This window comes from Kwoniella botswanensis, chromosome 1, assembly GCF_036426115.1.
Source record: "Kwoniella botswanensis chromosome 1, complete sequence".
NCBI lineage: Eukaryota > Fungi > Basidiomycota > Tremellomycetes > Tremellales > Cryptococcaceae > Kwoniella > Kwoniella botswanensis.
This window is the reverse complement of record NC_088599.1, coordinates 3,814,000-3,833,883: the sequence shown is the minus strand read 5'-3', so window position 1 is coordinate 3,833,883 and position 19,884 is coordinate 3,814,000. Positions and strand designations below refer to the sequence as shown.

General features: G+C 44.4%; 7 protein-coding genes across 7 annotated transcripts; 3 read left to right on the top strand and 4 right to left on the bottom strand.

The window, feature by feature from the left end:
• Window positions 1–1,324: 1,324 nt before the first annotated feature.
• Window positions 1,325–4,769, bottom strand: L199_001457 (uncharacterized protein; the record flags this gene model as incomplete). The annotated part of the gene is made up of 4 exons (XM_064887211.1): window positions 1,325–2,655; window positions 2,710–2,914; window positions 2,973–4,602; window positions 4,657–4,769. 4 exons carry the CDS (start codon window positions 4,767–4,769, stop codon window positions 1,325–1,327), a joined length of 3,279 nt encoding a protein of 1,092 aa, XP_064743283.1.
• Window positions 4,770–5,722: 953 nt separating this feature from the next.
• Window positions 5,723–7,534, bottom strand: L199_001456 (uncharacterized protein; the record flags this gene model as incomplete). The annotated part of the gene is made up of 6 exons (XM_064887210.1): window positions 5,723–6,166; window positions 6,228–6,325; window positions 6,391–6,925; window positions 6,994–7,096; window positions 7,160–7,195; window positions 7,266–7,534. The coding sequence occupies 6 exons, from the start codon at window positions 7,532–7,534 to the stop codon at window positions 5,723–5,725; spliced, it is 1,485 nt and encodes a 494-aa protein (XP_064743282.1).
• Window positions 7,535–8,855: 1,321 nt separating this feature from the next.
• On the top strand, window positions 8,856–10,513 carry L199_001455 (uncharacterized protein; the record flags this gene model as incomplete). The annotated part of the gene is made up of 7 exons (XM_064887209.1): window positions 8,856–9,096; window positions 9,212–9,306; window positions 9,434–9,538; window positions 9,628–9,681; window positions 9,734–9,779; window positions 9,841–9,911; window positions 9,998–10,513. The coding sequence occupies 7 exons, from the start codon at window positions 8,856–8,858 to the stop codon at window positions 10,511–10,513; spliced, it is 1,128 nt and encodes a 375-aa protein (XP_064743281.1).
• A 401-nt stretch (window positions 10,514–10,914) lies between these two features.
• Window positions 10,915–12,441, top strand: L199_001454 (uncharacterized protein; the record flags this gene model as incomplete). Its single annotated transcript, XM_064887208.1, has 6 exons — window positions 10,915–11,032; window positions 11,188–11,252; window positions 11,372–11,515; window positions 11,671–11,912; window positions 12,073–12,181; window positions 12,253–12,441. The coding sequence occupies 6 exons, from the start codon at window positions 10,915–10,917 to the stop codon at window positions 12,439–12,441; spliced, it is 867 nt and encodes a 288-aa protein (XP_064743280.1).
• Window positions 12,442–13,805: 1,364 nt separating this feature from the next.
• L199_001453 (uncharacterized protein) lies at window positions 13,806–14,846 on the bottom strand (the record flags this gene model as incomplete). Its single annotated transcript, XM_064887207.1, has 4 exons — window positions 13,806–13,871; window positions 14,037–14,327; window positions 14,438–14,587; window positions 14,676–14,846. The coding sequence occupies 4 exons, from the start codon at window positions 14,844–14,846 to the stop codon at window positions 13,806–13,808; spliced, it is 678 nt and encodes a 225-aa protein (XP_064743279.1).
• A 442-nt stretch (window positions 14,847–15,288) lies between these two features.
• On the top strand, window positions 15,289–16,309 carry L199_001452 (uncharacterized protein; the record flags this gene model as incomplete). The annotated part of the gene is made up of 2 exons (XM_064887206.1): window positions 15,289–15,976; window positions 16,089–16,309. 2 exons carry the CDS (start codon window positions 15,289–15,291, stop codon window positions 16,307–16,309), a joined length of 909 nt encoding a protein of 302 aa, XP_064743278.1.
• Window positions 16,310–16,603: 294 nt separating this feature from the next.
• Window positions 16,604–19,792, bottom strand: L199_001451 (acetyl-CoA carboxylase, biotin carboxylase subunit; the record flags this gene model as incomplete). Its single annotated transcript, XM_064887205.1, has 15 exons — window positions 16,604–17,299; window positions 17,370–17,540; window positions 17,677–17,794; window positions 17,859–17,953; window positions 18,021–18,075; window positions 18,136–18,156; window positions 18,231–18,296; window positions 18,352–18,445; window positions 18,510–18,823; window positions 18,891–18,912; window positions 18,965–19,109; window positions 19,174–19,221; window positions 19,294–19,341; window positions 19,410–19,512; window positions 19,575–19,792. 15 exons carry the CDS (start codon window positions 19,790–19,792, stop codon window positions 16,604–16,606), a joined length of 2,214 nt encoding a protein of 737 aa, XP_064743277.1.
• Window positions 19,793–19,884: the final 92 nt, after the last annotated feature.

The window sequence follows — 19,884 nt, the reverse complement described above, 5'->3', positions numbered from 1 at the left end:
TATATTGCGCCATGCGCCATCTATAGCCCAAGTCAAAGAGGGTTCATGATCGATCTACATAACCCCATACGTATATCATACCCAAATCGATAAACCCCAAAGGAAGTAAGGTGATTGATAGATCGGACCGAGAAGAGACATGAGTTGTTGTACGTGAAGGTTAACTAACTTCAATGCCATCGATCGATGATCACATCATCTATTCCTTTCTTTTTCTCGAGCTCCACCTTACCCCGCGTTGGTCAGTCACGAGATCTACAGAGCAGCCCTGAAGGAGATGTTACTGTATGATGTGAGCTAAGAGAAACCTTGATGTCTTGGCTTTTTCAGGATCGATCGTAACATTTTGCATAGTTTATCCTCACACGAAGAAGCTGATGTCGTAAGATGTGGGATTATGCCATATTGCGCATGAATGGTGGAAGAGCACGTACTTATATTGAAGATTTTCCGCAGTCATGATGATGTACCATACATAGCCAAGTCAACCCACGTCCAAGTCTGGACATTCCTCTGGTCTTGGATATGAGCTGGTGAACGCGTTCACCTCTTTCACGGTACATTAGAAATGACTTACTGAAGTCCAGAGTAATAAGAAATCCTCGGCATTCACCTAAAGCAACTCACAAATAGCGTCATGTCAACGTTATCGACCCTTCCCGTATCAATAAAAATCCGATGGATCAAATGGATACCTCCTCAAGCCAGAGTCTAAGTGGGAGGACAACGGACAAGACAAGACAAAACGGAGATGCAAGTGCAGGTGCCTGCTGCGGAAGAGATGATTACTCACCGCTGGCATTTTATGCAGGAATAATAGACTTATCACTTGTTTCATGGCGTAATTGACTTTCCTTGGAAGTAACAAAGGAATGTGTACAAGGAGCGTCTCCGAGGTGAGGATGCAATGCCGATTGATTACGCTAGTTAGAAGGAAACATCGATACATACATCTTGTTAATAAGGTATCACTCAATGATTATGATTTTTAGAAAGGTTACTCGTTACAAAACATATATGTTCAAAATTTACAAAAGATACACATAGTACAGGTGGAATGTGTTTATGAGGGTCTGTAAGAATGATATATGTTTGTTGATTATGATTCGCTGCCTTACTGTATACTGATGAATACACATAATGCTTGAGAAAGGAAAAGAAAAACGGAGAATGGTTCAGATGATAATGATATTGAAATAGAAAGAAACATGCCTTGTAAAAGTATATTGACGTTGATGTGATGAATATACTGATTATTCGAAATGCCAATACCTATCGATTCACCTCTTCTGACTGTGTTATAAACCCTTGAAGACCTCCTCATCTACTGCTCATCATCATCATCATCTTCTTCATCAACGTTCATCTCCCCACTATCCCTACCCCGTCTATCGACATACTCTTCTTCCTCTTCCTCTTCTTCAGAATCTTCAGCACCCGATCTCCTCTGTATCGAAGTCGACCCGGAAGCCGAAGGCTCTTCATCGAAAATCGGTGCAAAGCTCGATCCAGAATGAGGGTTCGCACTTGTAGTCATCCTACCACTAACACTTCTCGTTCCTATCTCATATCCAGCCGGATTTCGAATCGAAGGAGAGGGTGAATCTCCTCCTCCAGTCGACCTTCTATTTTTGGCTCTTCTCGACATCTGCAATGTCCTACCAACATGATGAGGCTGATGATGGTGGTTATACGTGGGACTAGCTGTGAAAGAAGTATGTGTAAATGCCGGTGGTGGTGGTTGTACCTGATGTGTAGGATGTCTTCTGCTTGGTCCAGCTTCAATTCCACTTGAACCTAACGAAGATCGTCCTGCTATTCTGGTTGATCTTCTATTTCCACCTCCTGATCCAGAGGCAGAAGGAGATCCACCGTATCTAGCCTGGTTACTTCCTCCAATTTCCCACCTATCCAACGAAGTAGTCGATTTGTTCTTCTTGTAACTAGCTGATATCGGAGTTTCCTCTAGCAGACCCACATCTTCCTCTTCTAGATCGTCGTCACTATCGGACGAAAGCAGTTCATTCACATCGATAAATCTCGAAGAATGAGGGGGAGATTGACCTGTAATCCTTCTCGATCTCTCATCTTTAGTCTTGTTCTTGAGTCTCAATCTTTTCATATCTTTCTTCCATTTTGGCGTTCTCAGGAGATCCAACTGATCATCATCTATTCCTTCCGGGAAATGCGAATAAGCAGGTGAAGGAGCGAAGTTGAAGACGTCAAATACAGTTTGTCCACCCCGATTCGAGGCTGCTACAAGCAAGTTTCCATTAAAGGCGACTTGCCATACTGAGCTTATTCCCACTACCAGATCTCTAATATATAGTCCGGTTTTGATATCCCATAATTTCAATGCTCCATCTGATCCAGAGACCACTTTGGTCTCATCATGTTGGAAACACGTTATCGCCCCTCCGTGAGAAGCCAAGACATTCTTCATCTGTAGTGTTTCGGGATCCCAGATCCTTAAAGAAGCATCGGCAGCTGCTGATACGAGGTAATTCGGTGAAATACCCAACAAACCAACCAAGGAGGTATGTCCGGTAAGGGTATGTAGACAATCACCAGTAGCGAGATCCCATATTTTCACGGTATTGTCCATGGAACCGGATGCACATCGATTTCGATATTGGTCGTACACTATACTGTAAACTACACGATATACCATGTCAATTCTATGCGTCTGCCTAGATACTCATAGCTCACCTTTCGCTTCATGCCCTGTTAGGACATGGATACAGGTCCCTTTCACAATATCCCATACTCTGACAGTCATATCGTACGATCCGGAAACGCAGATTCTCCCATGAGCTGCGAGAGCTCTTACAGCTCCACTATGACCTTCGAGTAATCGTAGATGATACGGATTATCTTCCGGAGAAGGAGCATCGCCTTCATCATCTGAAGTGGCCTATATACAATTGACATCAGCTGTTATTTCAGGATACTCGCACGCTAGATCAACTGACCGTTCCATTATAAGGTCTATCACCTTTCTCAGGCAATCTCCACACCCTCAAAGTTGCGTCCCTAGATCCAGTGACAATCATCGGATAAGGCGGCTGCCATTGTTTCTCCCTCTCATTCCAAACCGGTTCGACAATCTGTAAACATCTTACAGTAGAAGTATGTCCACTGAAAACATGAACTTGCTCTAAATTCTCTAAATCCCATATCCTAACCGTACGATCGGTACTTCCACTGACCAATGTGTCACCTTTGTATTCCAATGTCCAAACACCACCTTGATGTCCATCTAAGCTTTTCCTCAGACGGCCTCCGACGGTATCATGGATGTTTATCGAATGTTCATCCGAAGCGGATATGATCTTATCTTCATCAAACTGTAAACACGTTACGACGTTTGTACCATGTCCGGAGAAAGAAGTATGTTCAGGTCTGTTATGTAACCATGATTTCTTATTTTGATATCTCCTTCTATATACGTGTTTCAACGGTGTAGGACGTTCTTGTTCGTATATCAGTCTGGAAGGATTCGTAGCTGATAACATTCTCTCATCATCGCTTGGCGTATCTTCACGACCGAAATTCTGTATTTCCCTTTCCGCTTTCCAATCTAGAATTTCATACCTATCCAAGATTTTCCTTTCCTCCGCCTCTTCCACTCCGTGTCCTTGCCATAGGTCATCATCGATTAATCGTTGCTGCCATACCACCCGTTCGGTATCGATCATCCTCTTCCACTTCTTACACACCCTCGAAGCGATAGCTAGACCAGGTCTGTCGACTCGACGTAAGATCTGAACAGCCACCTCGTGAGGTAACAAAGCGATGAAATCACGTTTCAATGCAGTAGAGGCGAACGTTGAGATTCGTTGAATGGTTGGCATGCGTGATCGTCGGAGAAGATGCATCAAGAAATGTTGTTGGAGTCGATCAGGGAGTTGATCGAATTGCGATACCAGAACAGGTAATGATAGCAGAGCCGATACTTCTGCTCCAGTACCAAGGTTAGGCTGCGTAGGAGAGGTAGCACTAGTAGGTGTCGACGGTCCAGCTTCATGCTCCGGTGAAGGAAGTGGAGAGAGTAAGGACGCATTACCCTTTTGAGGGTGAATGGAAATCTCCTCTAATGCTCTAATCTTTTTTCTAGGTGGACTCCGTTGTCTGATCGCCAGTTGTTCGGCAGCAGAGATAGGTGGGGTGTTCGTGTCGACTTTCATTCCTTCCTCCTGCCTACTACCTGGTCTACTGAAATTATGAGGTCTTTTCCTCACTTCTTTCCCTTTACTCCTGTTCAAAGCTTGGAGAAACCCCACTCTTTCTTCCGGTCCATGAGACTCTCTAGCGACTCCGGGTGAATGGTACGAAGATGTCGGAAACGTTTTGGTCCATCCTGGTCCGGATGATCTCAACGTTCCATCAGCACTTGGCGAGATGACTGATTCATCTTGCACGACCACCCTGCGACCGCCGAGGTTAAGCGTAAAGAACTGCATGTCAGGGGGAGCAGGTTGATTCGCTAGCGGATATTGCTCTTGTTTGAGATGAGTAGGAAGGCCTATCGATTCAGGAGGTGGTACACGCGGTAGGATGATGGGCGCGAAGGAAGTAGTCGTGCGGGTAGTGTGGGTGACTCTGCTTCAATGTCAGCTCGGTGTCATGGCGCAAGGGATACAAGTGTTGACCTACACAGTCTCAACCACGGCGTCTTCCATTCTCAGCGTTGGCATGCCATTCTGCCATGTTAGACCGGCGGTCGATGGTCCACGAGTCGAAGCTGTGTGAGGTTCATTATAGTCCATCTTTGTAGTCTTCTTCTCGGATGTGCAGATATTATTTAGTTTCGCGATCCTTACAAGAATGATGATCACGGGAAGAAGTTCCTAGGTGGGTATATGATGATCTGTAAGAGAGGATAAAGAGGAGTCATCAGTTTGACTGGATCATGAATGGGGATGGGATACTTTGTTCTCCCCCAAAAAGACAGGTGATGATCAAAGGAAGAGGTAAAGGATCTCTTTGTGCACACATACACAAAGCAAGCTTTCATCCAATCATTTCGTTCCTTCACTTCAAATGATAATCAAGAAGGAAAGGAAGTGGCAAGATAATGCAGAGATCCCGACCATGGAAGCATGGCTCTGGATTTGTGGAAGATTACCGGAGGTGATGAAGCAGGAAAGATGTGTGAAGTAAGGATGCGGCGTATGCTCTAAATGAAATGAGAACAGAGTCAAATTATACTCACCTGTAAGAGGTCCACCCGCTCCAGCGAGCCGCTTCTCTATGAATCTGTGGTCACTCCTTCCCTACTAACTCTCTACAAGTAAGCCCACTGGTGATGCGATTCCAGTCTGAGATGAGGTGAGGAGTCTGTGATTTATATCGCTTTATAGTCAAGGTATGATCGTACAGCCGGGATTGATCTGTTCCAGTGAACCTGCCCAAATGCCTCTCAAGAATTATACTGGTTGATTCAGTCGAGGCTATCAGAAAAAAAAAGAGCGAGTAAGGATGAGAACAAGGATGGAATGAATGATCTGATTGAATGAGATGGATGTCTCACAAATCAATTCTCACTTCTCAATTCGCACTTGCTAAGATGACTTCGCGTCTATTCGCCCTGACAGAGTGGATGATGATGCATACCACGTGGAGGGAGAGGCACTGAGAGGCACGCCCCGGTCTGTGCTTTTGCTTTTATCCGAACAAGCATTCGCATACAGACAGACGTCTATAGAGTATGATATATAAACTATGCTTCCCATCCTTTTGCCAGCTCATTCAACCTCTTCTCCCTCCCCTCCCCAACGTTACTATGTCTACCATGTATATCCTTGTTTATCATCTCACTCACGTACTCGCCCACAGCCAAACTACTAGTCAATCCAGGACTGTTGAACCCCAACAATTCCACAAACCCTTTCCTCGACTCATCATGCCTAATCAAGAAATCTGAAAAGCCAGCATTGGGAGGTGAGATATTAGATCTTATACCTGAATAATCGGGCGATAGATTATCAGGATTGATATTCGGTAGATAATCTAATACGCTCTGAGCGAATTGTGATTTCAATTCAGGCGAATCCGAGGGGGATAGGTGTTTTTCCCAAAACTCCGGATTGGAGATATAATCTTCCCATGTTCCTATGATTTGAACATCTGGACCGAATTTGATATGCCCTTCAAGGTCTAATGTCTGTTTATCCAAAATTTGTTGTGTATGAGCTTAAATCACAGGTGTTCTATTGGATACTCACCAGATGTGTTCCGAGATGATCGATATTCGCACTTGGACAAGGGTATATCAATCTTGATACTTTGCCTACGCCCGGTCCCTTATACGACATGTAGTTGCCTGTATGTGCATCAGTCAGCATCTCGTCGATGTAAAGATCCCTTTAAAGACTTATCGTAGCTCACCTTTGATAGCATACATCTTCATCCGTCCATCACCCACAACCCCATCTGTCAAGCTGACCGCTCCTAGACCAGCAGCATTCACCAACACATCCGTTCTGACACTTTCTACATCACCTTTTCCACCTTCCCCTAAACCTTCCCAGTTAGTTTCTAGCTGCACCACCCATCCATTTCCCTTTTCTTCTTTATCTATTCGTACCACTCTTGTGCCCAAAACTATCACTCCTTCTCCTCGGTCTTCCCCACTGGTAGATGATGAAGAAGGTGAGTTATAATCTGCATCTTCAATCTCCCTTTCCAAGGAGTCTACCAAGCCTTGAGAGTCTACTATCCCAGTTGAAGGTATAAGTAATCCCCCACATACCGAGGTAGATAAATCAGGTTCTAATTCCCTCGCTTCTTCCCCTGAGAGGAATTTCGTACGAATACTTGAAGAGGAGGTATCATCAGGGTTTGAAAGGAAGGAAGGGTGCTGAGAGTGTTTCTGAAGCTTTTCAAGGTATGGTATCTGAGAAGAAGAGGTGGCTACTACGATCTGGACACCTCTAATCATCAGCACCGTATCAGAGCGACTGATGGTCAGTCTCAGAGGCGTGAACCTACCTTTCCTGTATTTTTATATCCTATTCCTAAAGATTTACATCGGTCGTATAACATGTCTCGTCCTCTTATACATAATCTCGATTTCAAACTGCCTAATGGATAACTATCAACACATGATGAGCTTTTGACCTTCCGCCTTCCGTTTGAAGCAATGTTAACAGCTCACTATATACCGGAATGAATCACCTCGGAGTTCCTCGCTCTGTTCCCGTTTCATGATCAGCTCCATCCTTTCTTGTAAAGGGCATGTCCCGGCTCTGAGTTATACTAACGTAGTTTCCTGTCCTAGCTTTTCTATGCTATCAGTTAAACTGCCCCCAACCTTAAGGTACGCCGGATTGAGAACGGATGTGAAACTCACTTGACCTCTCCTCTCTACCAAAAACGTAATTTTATCCCTCCCCGAAGTATTGACCAATCCTGCAGCTACACTTAAACCCACTGCTCCTCCGCCGATCACCAAATGATCGATAGATGTCGAAGGTGGTTTGTAAGGGTACAACTGACGGAGATATTTGGCTCTGGATATTGTTCGGGACATCTTCCAGCACAGCTATATGATAGATCGCTCTGCTGCAGCTGTAAGGACATCTGATCTGGAATGTCGGTGAGAAGGGAAGAGATGAGAAAGCTGTTGATGATCTAGCTTCTATAATCCAGTGGACGAGGTCGGGTTGGATTTGGCCGATCTTTGTTTTCCTTGTCTTTCCGATGGAACTGCTCGGACAACGGCCATCCGCCAACAGCCAACATCCATCAAATACCAGGGTGGCTTCTCACTGAGTATCGCAGCAGCTATGTGTGCTGTGAGATTGTCAACGAGATTCTGGTGGAGTGTCGAGTATGACCTCCAAGACAGGCGTGACTCCCGTCTCATCCACTGAAAGTGCAATGCAGTTGATTTTGACTGAATATTGCAGTGACACGGGAGCGTCTGTAAGAACATTGAGCAGGGTTCCGTCATCCGTCACATATAATGTGCACAATTTCATATGCATCCTAGGACTTCCTTGCCTGGTCCGAGTTCCTATCAAGTGGATCCATATGGACTCGCAGAAAAGATGGTCGAGCTGCTATAGAACCACTATCTAGAAATGTGTTACGCTGGAACCTGCACCGCCACGAACGAGTGACATCACAGACATCACATCACTCAACTACCAATCTCTCACATTTTATTGCTTCCCGCACCTCTCTATGCACGTAGCATCACCACATCATTGTAAGTCACCATCGATTGAGACAGTCAGCGACGACCATCTCCAGTCAAGATTTGCTACACTGCTAAGTATATAATTAAGAGTCGAAAAGCCTGCGGAGAAACACCATAATTCGTTGACGCAAACAAACAAACGAATAAGTTAACAACTTGTCAACATCCTCCCATAATCATCATATAGAAGGTATCAAACGACTCAGTCAGATTGTCAGATAATCCGTCAAGATGGAGACTAGATTACCACCACCTTCGGGTAAGTAACAGTCTGCCTAGCTCCTAGACAATGTTAGGACTCTTCGTCCTAAAAATAACACTTCATCGTATTCTGCGAGAAGACGTTGATATAGTAACGGAATGCTAACGTTTTATTCGCTTTGTTCCCCCTCATCTTCTCATCCTCCTATCTATAAATATATATCTGTCTACCACTGGTAACCCCCCTTTCATTCACGTCTAATAACATGACAACCTATCCTTTCATCTCTTCACTTGACAACGACGGCAAATCACCTTGCCACCATCAAATATCGCTTCCTAAACGAAACCTCTATGGTAACTTGGACAATCAACCACAATATATACCACTCTATCTGTCGAATGATTCGTCAATTATAATCCAACTCACCTCTGGATCAAACCAACAATGTCAATTCAATCCAATCCCGATCATCCTATTCAACCTTCCCTCCAATTTCAACGACCTAATACTTCTGGTACCAATGGACCCGATGGATCAACAGGTCCACCACCAAGGTATACAGCCGTAGTACAAAAAGTCTACCCGTACTCTCTACGTCCAGTCATATTCTTCACCGCTGGCTTGGGCTTTATATACGGTTTGGCTTTGGGTGTAGATAGTATAAGAGATCTGGGAAATGATAATGGTGAGTGAACCAAGTCTTGTGATAAAATTTACATTTTCTATTTCATCACATGAATGCATAATGCCATCACAAATTTTTGCTGACAACCTGTAAACCTTGTCCAACGTGAATATAGAGACGGCAAAAATGAAAGTATTCGATATCGTCCAAGCGATATTATACTTTATCATAGCTGGTATAGAAGCTTTCTGTATATTCATTGCGATAGTTGTGAGTTTTCCACTCTCTTCCCAAATCATATATCCATCAACCCATGAACACCACATCTCAGATCATGTATCATTCTCATGTGTCGCTCTACACGTTTACTGACCATGATCGTACTTCGTGACTATAGCAAAAAGTAAATTTAGCGAGATTATTCGCGATTTTAGCACCAACTGGTATTTTGGTAAATGTTGCCAATCAAATCTTGTCTGTGGTCATTCATTTCTCCATGAAGGTGAGTTAATTAATCCCTGTCAGATCGGATCAGATCATTCAATAGTAAGAACGAACCAAGCTCACGACAAGTCATGTTCATGATGATAGAACGATTTAATCGCCCAATGTGTCAAAAATGAGACTGGACAATCTGCATTCGACGTGAGTATCTCCTTCAGTCTTTACTATCGAGCTAATTTGATGAATCTAATAGAGTCTCGGAGATACTACCACTATCAACACTGATCAAGCCGAGACCAGTAAGTCTGAATAACGGCTATAATCTTTCGTGCATTTTAGGCTGACTTCGTTATCAATCAGTCTGCGACAATGCCTGGGATAGAGGTACATGGTCTGTGTTCGCATGGTTGTTCTTGACCCTTGTCATATCGGTGAGCTATTTCTCCTAGCCGAAATAGCAAAACGACGTGTCAAGTCTGGTTGTAACGAGACTGACCTCCACTGCCTTCTTTATCAGCTCCTATTCGCTTCAATCCTCTTATCGTACTACCGTCAACTCCTCGACCCATCGTCTATCCGCTCTCGTCGAGTCGTCCAACAACAGTCCTTCCAGATGCAACCAGGGTACTACTACCCTCCACCACCAGGTGCGCCAGGCGCTCCGGGTGGAGCACAAGCATGGATGGTACCTCCTTATCCTGGGCCACCAGTGAATGGTGCGCCCCCACCTCCGGGCGGATACGAGAAAGGCGATTATCATCCTGAAGCTCCCTGGGCCCAACCACCTGCCGGAGAGGGTCCGTCAGTCAACAGGGAAGAAGAAGATGCATGGAATACAGCTGAATCCCAGGGCGTCACTGCGCATCTGACTGGACATGCAGCTCAACCTGCCAGACGATCTGATGAAGATGAAAGAGGCGGGTACAGAATAGGTAATGCCGAGGAGGATGAGGCGTGGGAGAGAGCTAGGAATGAAGGTGTTACGGCGCATTTAACAGGAAACAATCAGAGGAATAGGGAAGGTACGGTGTGAGCTTGAGTAGCAAAGGACAATATGCGGTATTACTCAGTGATGGGTCAAATTTAGTAGAGGATAATCGGAATATGATGTGTGTTTGAAAGGTTTCTTCACAGAGACAAAGTGTGAAGTCTACAAGTGGGGAGAGGAGCTCTTCTTGACGGATATATACCTGTACCTCAGTGCCATTCACTATCATCTATGTATGTAATATGTGAACATTCCGCCAAGCTCAAAGTCCTATGTATACAGTGATCGTTATTTTATTCTTGACGACGATGTATGGTATGCCACCAGTGTTCAATCACTCGTACGGTGGAGGCTGTCCGTGAGGTGTTGTCAATAAACTAGATCCTATCTCTGACATCCTTTTTGTTCGTCACCTCCCATATAAAAATAACATAAACCTAAGCAAGATGTCCTCATCAGATCTCGAGGTACTGTCAAGATGGCGTACGATAGGAGCCCGACGCTCTGAGGAAGTCATCGAATTGGGATTGAAATTGTTGAAAAGTGGTAAAGTGGGTGATCAAGGTGAGTTGAGTTGAAACAGGACACGATCTGTCATTCTGTCGTGTCGTGCCTATAATCCCAGCATAACCTTCCATTTTCTCTTTGACTCCTCTATTCATTCGAATTCTCGACAGGAGAAAGAAGATATACTAACTCCAATGCTGTTCATGACGTAGAATGGGCTTTGAGGGAACAATTGGCTATTGCAGCTTTAGATCTAGGTCAAATCGAATTATCTCAAGTAAGTTGAACGGTCTATATCATCTCTCACTCGTCTCATCGAGCGAGATCAAATGCCTTATCGAGCCTACCACTGTGACACTCATGAATAACGCTAATGCTCTGAGCAACATCTCATAGGAACAGATCAAATTACTTCATTACAAATTCCCCAACTCGCCCCGAGTCAAGATATTAGATGGATTATTACTAGAGTCGCAAGGTAGATCGGAAGATGCTAAAGCGGTGTATGAGGGTCTACTGAGGGTGGATGAGACTAATGTGGTGAGTATGATTTACGCAGCTTCCCATGGACGAGACAAGGCAAATAGTCATCACAGCATATATCCATATGGAATCATATCGTGTTTCTCTCTCACTCACATACCATATATATTCTTAACTCTCAACTGACTTTAATGACGGCTGTGTACTTACAGTCCGCTCACCAACGTCTAATCTCCCTCACACTCTCATCTTCGCCCACCTCGGCGATCCCTTTACTCCTCAAATACCTCGATACGTTCTACTCTGACCCTTCCGGATGGTCTCTACTCTCCGAACAATACTGCGAACTAGGAATGTACACCCAGGCGTTGGATGCGCTGGGTCATCTAATGAGTTTACAACCATGGGATGAAGGGGCGGTGAGAAGGGCGGGAGAAGTAGCTTATACGATGGGGTAAGTTTGCTTTTCAAAGCATCGCACTTTGACTGGCACATCTCGCTATTACCGTTCTCTTCCAATCCTCTCCGGTCCAGTCGGATCTTTATCCTAAATTCGAAATATACTTCTATTTCACCGTCAAAAATGTACACTGATATATCATCTTCTATCGTAGCGACTATCAACTGTCCCTCAAACACCTCTTACGGTCAATCGAAATGCAAGGTACGAAAGAAACTAATCCGAATCAACGCAGAACAAGAACATGGTGGGGTATAAAATTGGTATGTCTCGTCTCTTCTATCTGATCTGATGTTATGATGATCTGGTCAGCTGATGCGACTTCTCGTTATAGGCCGTATCGCGTCTCTTGGAATCACCGAATAGCGAAACGACCGTTCCGCCAGAAATGCAAAGTACAGAGAAACAGTTGAAATTGTTAGATGAGCTGGCTACAGAGAGGATATTGGAGAATGGTGGGAATGGTGTAAGTTTGGAAGTTAAGAGGAAAGTGTTAGGTGATGGGAAGGATGTTGTACGATAGACCCACAAGTCGATGTACGATAACAGGTCATCATTCGATCAGGTTTCACTGTACAGTATGATATCTTTTCGCTAGCTTCACATTACTCGTGATTGTTGAGGTAGTCTTCGGATTCCTCAGCTATCATTTCCTTCTGGTCCACCCAGTCACCTTTTAAGAAGCCTGACTCTTGATCCCAAATATTTCGATTTGTCACTGAGACAGAAGCGCTCGCTCTCAGAAGAGCCGAACTATATCTACTGACGATCTGTTGAAACGGTTTCATTCTGACTGCAGAAAGATCTAGGACGTGACTTCCAACAGCATCGACATCGACCAATATCGAAACAAAGTCAAGTCGTCGTATGATTCAATCAGATATCATCTAATATTGATTTTGTACCCATGTTATCATCATGTTTCCAGTCTTTATCAGTTCTACTAGTGATTGCAGCCTTACATAGCTCTGGATTATCCAGAAGTGAACCAAATATGACATGCCAAAAACGTCTACGCCCTTCTGCGAAGCGCAAGCCCTCAAGGCATATCTGACAACTACCAGAGGATATGTTGCCTCGTATTTCTGCATGAATCCCATCAGGGATGTGAGCGATGAAGTATTGATTCCTATATCTGGGATCGGCATCATACTCCCATAAGCCAGATCAAAAAAGAGTTTCAACGTTTGGGACCGTTCTAGTCTTTCACATCTGTGAGGTTGATGACGTTCGTGAAATCGTCGGGATCTTTCGTCGGGTCGATATTGAGCATATCTTGGAATACTTTGCTGTAACAACACGCATTATTGCGGTAAATAGTGCGATTCTGATTTGATGATACCAAAGGTAAACCCACCCCGACTTACGAGCATGAACCAAGTATCCATGTATGCGCCTTGAACTTCAGGTCATCAGATGATACAACTACAATATCCGAATTTTCAAATTGGAACGCTGAATTTCACTCGTTGATTGCTCCTCCTTCAATAGGTGTGAATTTGTCTTTCTCTTGCGATGTGTCCTCCAGGGTGTCTGCAGACAAGCAAGTTCACAGAAACGGATGAAGAAGGAAAGGAGCGCTATCGACGATACATCCATTCAAGGTTGGTGCATAACGGGTGCTGCAATTCGTCCACGATGATAATAAGCGACGTGATAGCAAACTCATCAACGTACTCTAATCCTCTTCGAGTAACAACAAACACGTATACCTGTTTAAGATTGATAATGCATCTCTTTTATACTTTTTTATCCTATGTTGTATATCTTTTTATTCACTTTTGTGAATTTCGAATTCTTCCCCTTCTTTTTCTCTTTTACTTCTTTTACCCACGTTAACCTCAGCTGTGTAATGTAGATCCTTCCAATCTGCTTCTAACTATATTTTCACTCAGCTTGAGTCTCGTGGCCCTTGGCTTCCTCGCTCATAGCTGCTTTAGGGGTGTTTGTTCGCTAAATAGATCATCAAATGTCGAGTCAGCTCAAAGTTCAACACCACTAAATTCAGTATACGCCTCAGAGCCGTGATTGTAGACAGAGGAATGATTAAAGAAGAATATCTTTCACCCCAATCCAGGCTTCTATATGACAGGAATTGAGATTGGAAGCAGTACCCACCTCAGCTCTGAGGATACTATCCTTAATTTCTTGCTGAGTAGGTTCACCCTGTTCCTTTCCAGCGGCACCGTCATCCTCCTCTTCGGTACCGGGAGCGTCCTGTTTATCTTCAGAGGAAGCTTGAGATTTGGCAACTTCGTTTGCGTTTTGCCCGCCAGATTTGGATTCAGGTTTCAACGAATCGTTCTCGATCAAGTTCTCAGGCATCGTCTTGGACTCGTCCTTCTTCACTGGAATTTCGTTGGGGGCTTTATCGGCATCTTTGTGGATTCCTGAAGGGTCAGGGGTTTTCTATGGAGTACCAGACATTTGATTAGCATATGTCTTGAATCCAAGAGATAGAAGGGGATCGTTTCTGTCTGGACAGGTACAAAGCAATTTGATAGATGGGCCACACTCACAGGTGAATATTTACCAGCATCGGTTGCTTGGACAGCCTCTCCTTGTTTCACTGTAGGAGCAGATTCGTTGATTTCTGCTCTTACTTTTGCATGTTCTTGGGAGTGTGTAGCAGCGTGGGAAGAAGCTTTGGAAGGGAGGAGGAATGCACCCTGATGAAGGAAATGACCTATTAGCTTTCATTTGGATATCAACCAGACCACTTGGTATTAAGATCTGATACAGGATTCTGCAGCTTACCAAAGAACCGAATACAACTGCTGAACCGATCATCCAAGTGGTATCACCCCCCTTTTGAGGTCCGGTGGTAGATGCGTACCTCCTAGCTGCTGGCTGGGCATGAGCGGTTAAGGTAGCTCGGGAAGCGGAAGCGAGTCGCGCGGAGAGTCTTGTAGCTGATCTGAATGACATTGTGAGTGTTGATGTGTTTGAGAGGAATGTTCAAGAATGAATGGGTGTTAACGAATTAAAAGTGCAGTAATTAATGGAAGGGACAGAGTTATAGGTTGCAGGTTGTAGGTGGTCTCCTCTCTCCTATTGGGGGATGAGATGACGTTGTGCTGCTGCTGTATGTGACTGACGTTATATTCCTCGTATATTAGCCGGCCGATAATCGATAAATGGATCACAGATCGGAATAATCAGATAGTCACGTGGGAAGAGGACCTGCACAAGTGCCACAGATCACAAAACACCGCATACACCGTACATATCGAAACAAAAGTCCGAACGAGAGCCAGAGTAACTTTCTGGGTTAGGTAGATATTTTGATTTTAATTTGTGCATTTATGTCACTTGCTCATACAACCTAACTATCCACCAAGCTATATATCCAATTCAATCACACATCACCATGTCATTCACCCTCCCTTCTATCCGCTCAGGCTTCTCCCCCTCGGCAGTAGCAGGTCCCTCGCGACTCCGATCATTCTCCACCTCGCAAGTCCACAGCGTATCAAAGCGTAAGCTCATCGCTAAGAGGCGTAAAGCTGCCAATCTCGAACTTCAAGCTTCCAAAGTGATCAAGCCCGAATCGATCGATCCAGTACTGGGAAGAGTCAACTATAGAGCTCCCTCTTCACGTACCCTTCTAGCTCAGGCTCAAGCTCAATCTTCCGCAACTGGTACAATCGCAAGTGGAAGTGCGACGTTACCTCCGAAACCAGAGAACGAATGGGATAACTCAAAGCTCAAGGGAGTTTTATTGAACTACGATGAAATTGCTTATTCACCTCCACCGAATTATAGCCAAGGGGAAAGACCGAAACACTTATTACCTGGTATAAGTAAAGCGGATGAAGATCTTTTATTCGGAGCTTTACCTCATATCTCGACTGAATTAAGTTATTCAACTTCAAATAATCGTAGCGGTAATGGAAGTGAGATAGCAGTAGAGGAAGAACAGAATAAACAATCTGAGATGCTCATGAGGATATTAGATCTGAGAAACTCTTCAAAATCAGCTGTGAACGTTTTGAACAGACAGAGGGTCATTGATGCGTTTGGACAAGGAAAAGATACGGGTAGTTCAAGAGTACAAGGTGAGTCGATAGTCTCTTTTTTTCAACTTCCCCGTCATTTACATCCACACTCCTCAATACGATCGTTCGGTTTTTCTCATAACTTTTGCTAACTCCCCTCTGATAATTTTAGCCGCCCTACTCACTTCCAAAATCCATAATCTACTCTCTCACACAGTCCAAAATCCCAAGGATACCTCCAACAAGCGATCGTTGAGATTGCTCGTACAAGAACGAGCAAGACATCTGAAATACTTCAAAAGGACAAATTCAAAAGAGGACTATGATCAGTTGTTGGCTGATTTGGGATTAGAAAGAGGTGCCGTAGAAGGAGAATTGAAATTTGCTTTTTAGTTGAACACAGTGCAACAAATGTAAGTCGAATGTTCTTTCTTCCCTTCTTTTCAACATATACATACTATCCATCCCATAATTCTCCTATACCCTCTGTTACTTATGATGCTTTACCAAAACCTGATTTAATGAGCCTGAGCCTCCCTGACAAGAGGTGTGGACGATACCTATATACTTGGACTGAACCTATACATTCTTCTTTGCTTTACAAACATATCATCTAATGTTACAACAGACGAGAAAGAAGACAAAAAGCTAACTCGGTTCAATGAATGAAATAGTCCCATTATTCCGTTATTGCTTCGCCAACTCAACCAACACTTCACCTTCCTGAACGACCTTTCCTTTCTCCACATTCACTTCACCAACGACCCCATCTTTAGATGCTCTAATGGATATTTCCATCTTCATACTTTCTAGCACTACCAGCACTTGATTCTCTTTTACCTCGTCTCCAGATCTTACTTTCACTTCTATTACAGTAGCTGGCATAGGCGATACAAGTTTATCTTGGTTACTACCGTTAGAAGTGGATGTGGATAAAGATGGATCTTCCAATAATGTAGGTCGATGAGTAAGGATGTAATGTGAAGAAGATGCAAATATATGCAATTTCTCTTCTCCAATTTGACCATGCCCATGTCCAGTTGAGGCGACAGGAATAATAGTTGATTTCACGTGATTATTCTCAATCTCACTGATTAATTCTATACCTTCTTCGTTCAACATACTCGATGAGATATCAATCCAATCTTGTGAATCTATACTGACAGAATACCCTTTATCGGTGTGCTTAAGTTTGATGAGATGGTCATCTATCTTATATTCCTTGATTACCTCGTCACCGAATCTTAGATCAACTAATTTAGACCAAGGCCCATCACCTAGTATTTGATGGGCTTTCTCAGATCTAAGAGTGAGGTAGAGTGCCGCCTGAGCCAGGACTTCAGTGGGGATATGACGTGCGGGAAAGAGGTCGGTGTGGTAGGTCTGAGGGTGTCATTGTCAGTCAGCTCAACCACGTCCAGATGAGAATGTAGACAGAATGAGGAACACATACAGGCACAAAACTGGTTTCTACAGGACCGCTTGCGAAGACTTCATGGCCCGCTACTGATTTGAGGAATTCAATATTGGTCGATGGACCTACAACTTGATATTCACCTAGGGCTGAGCGTAGGAGCGAAAGGGCAGACGATCGATCGGGTCCATGGACGATAAGTTTGGAGATCTATTTCCCAAAATCAGTTTATTGCGCCCTTCTACACAAGAGGTGCAAGTCGCGGACAACCAGCTGATCTCGGCTCAATGATATCAGGAGTGCAGGGGTAGATTGCGATCATACTTGAACAAGACCAACAACTCACCATTGGATCATAGTACGAACTTATTTCATCCCCTTCCCAGAATCCCGTCTCCAGTCGATGGGGCACGTTCACGGGTGCTTTGGTATGGAGTAACTTTCCAGCGTCGGGCAAGAAGTTGCTGTAAGATGACAGTAAGCGATTACAGGCCCGCAAGAATAAGCAGACATTGATCGGTAGCTTACGATTCGGGTCTCTCGGCGTAGATTCTAGCCTCGAATGCATGACCATTGCAAGGTATTTGCTCTTGAGTTAATGGTAGTGAGTTTCCAGCTGCCACCTATACACATATGAGGTTGATGTTGAGCCAGTGGATACCGCGATAAGGACGCAAGAGCTGAGCTTACGGACAATTGCCATTCAACCAGATCGATACCAGTAACCATCTCGGTGACAGGATGTCTGAGAGAGTACGGGCTGTCAGCTGCGAGCTCGATTCGAAGTGACGTTCAGCCAGCTTACTCTACTTGTAATCGGGTATTCCTACAAAACCAAAAATAAGTCAGCTTGCTGTAAAATTCACTTCCGCCATCATCATCGTAGCTGTAGTTACTCACATTTCCATGAAGAAGTATTCCCCAGTTTCAGCATCCATGATGAACTCAACTGTTCCTGCTCCAACACTATCCGAGAAGCGTCGTTAGCTGTGCGCAGGCAATTTGGGACAGATCAGCTCACTAATTGACCGCTTTGGCAGCAGCCACGGCTTTCTCTGCGAAATCCTTTTTGAGCTCAGGACTCAGTCCAGGTGCTGGGGCTTCTTCGATTATCTCTATCATCCCCGATAGTATCGTCAGCTGACCGACATGGGGTAGTATAAACACGACTGAACATACTCTGATGTCTTCTCTGAACAGAACAGTCCCTCTCAGCCAACGCCACCGTGTTCCCAAACGTATCAGCAAAAACCTGAACTTCGACATGTCTAGGTTTCTCTAGCCATCTCTCCAGCAGTACCTCATCATTCGAAAACGATTTTATAGCTTCTCTTTTAGCTGAGATCAATTCATCTTCAAATGATTTAGGGTCTCTAACGATCCTCATACCCTTCCCACCTCCTCCGTGAGTTGGTTTGATAAGGAGGGGATAGCCGGTTTGTTCTGCTCCTTTTGAAAGAGCAGAATGGGACTGGTCGGCACCGTGATATCCTCTGCATCGAATTTCCGATCATCAGGACTTTGCAAAGCATATCTAGCGATGTAAGAACGTATACTTACGGTACACAAGGAACGCCAGCAGCTAATTCCCATGTGTCAGCTGTAATTTGACCTTGGAGGAACTGACAGCTCACCAGTCATTATCTCCTTACTTTCCCTCTTCGATCCCATACTCTTGATAGCTGATGTGGGAGGTCCGATAAATACCAGACCTGCATCTTTGATCCGTTCTGCGAAAACTGAAGATTCAGATAGGAATCCGTATCCTGGATGAATTGCCTAAGAATTATTGGATTTGTTAGCTACACTTTGGATTTCCTCCTGCGGACTTCGGTCAACTGACCTCTGCTCCTGTCGCTTTAGCTACTGCCAAGATCTTATCGATATTCAGCTATTCACAGAAATATCAGTTTTTCATCTTCATCAAAGAACCCCCACAGGAGCTGGGAATGCTTTCACTTACATAACTTTCAGAACTTGGTGCTGGTCCGATACAATACGCTTCGTCTGCCTATTCAGTACCCCTACGAGTTAGCTGAACTGGAGGGCAGCAGATATACACAGATTGATCCAACGAACCATTTGTACATGTATACAGCCCTTGTCAGCCTCACTGAATACTGCTACGGTCTTCACTCCTAGTTTCCTGGCAGTTCGGATAATACGACATGCTATCTCGCCTCTATGAATTCATTCTCAGCTGGTCTGCCATCCACGATCGTCAGAAGCCCAGGTTTAGCGTACCTATTAGCGATGAGGATCTTTCTGAAGTGAGGTTTGACGATTGAGGTATTGTTGACCAGATTGGAGGTATGAGTCGAGGAAGAGGAAAGGTTCGTAGAGTGTAGGGAAGAGAGTTGTCTATATAGTCTATGCGATCGGGTGTAGGTGGGTAGAAGCCTCGATCTGGTGATGAGAGGAGTGACAGCTCCCGTGGGAAGTCGACGTGAGATGGCTCTCATTCTGATGATGGCACCCTCAGGCTATGATGAAGATGCCAATAGTGATATGGGGTATTTGCATTCGTTCTTATAGGTTTCCTTCGAAGGATCAC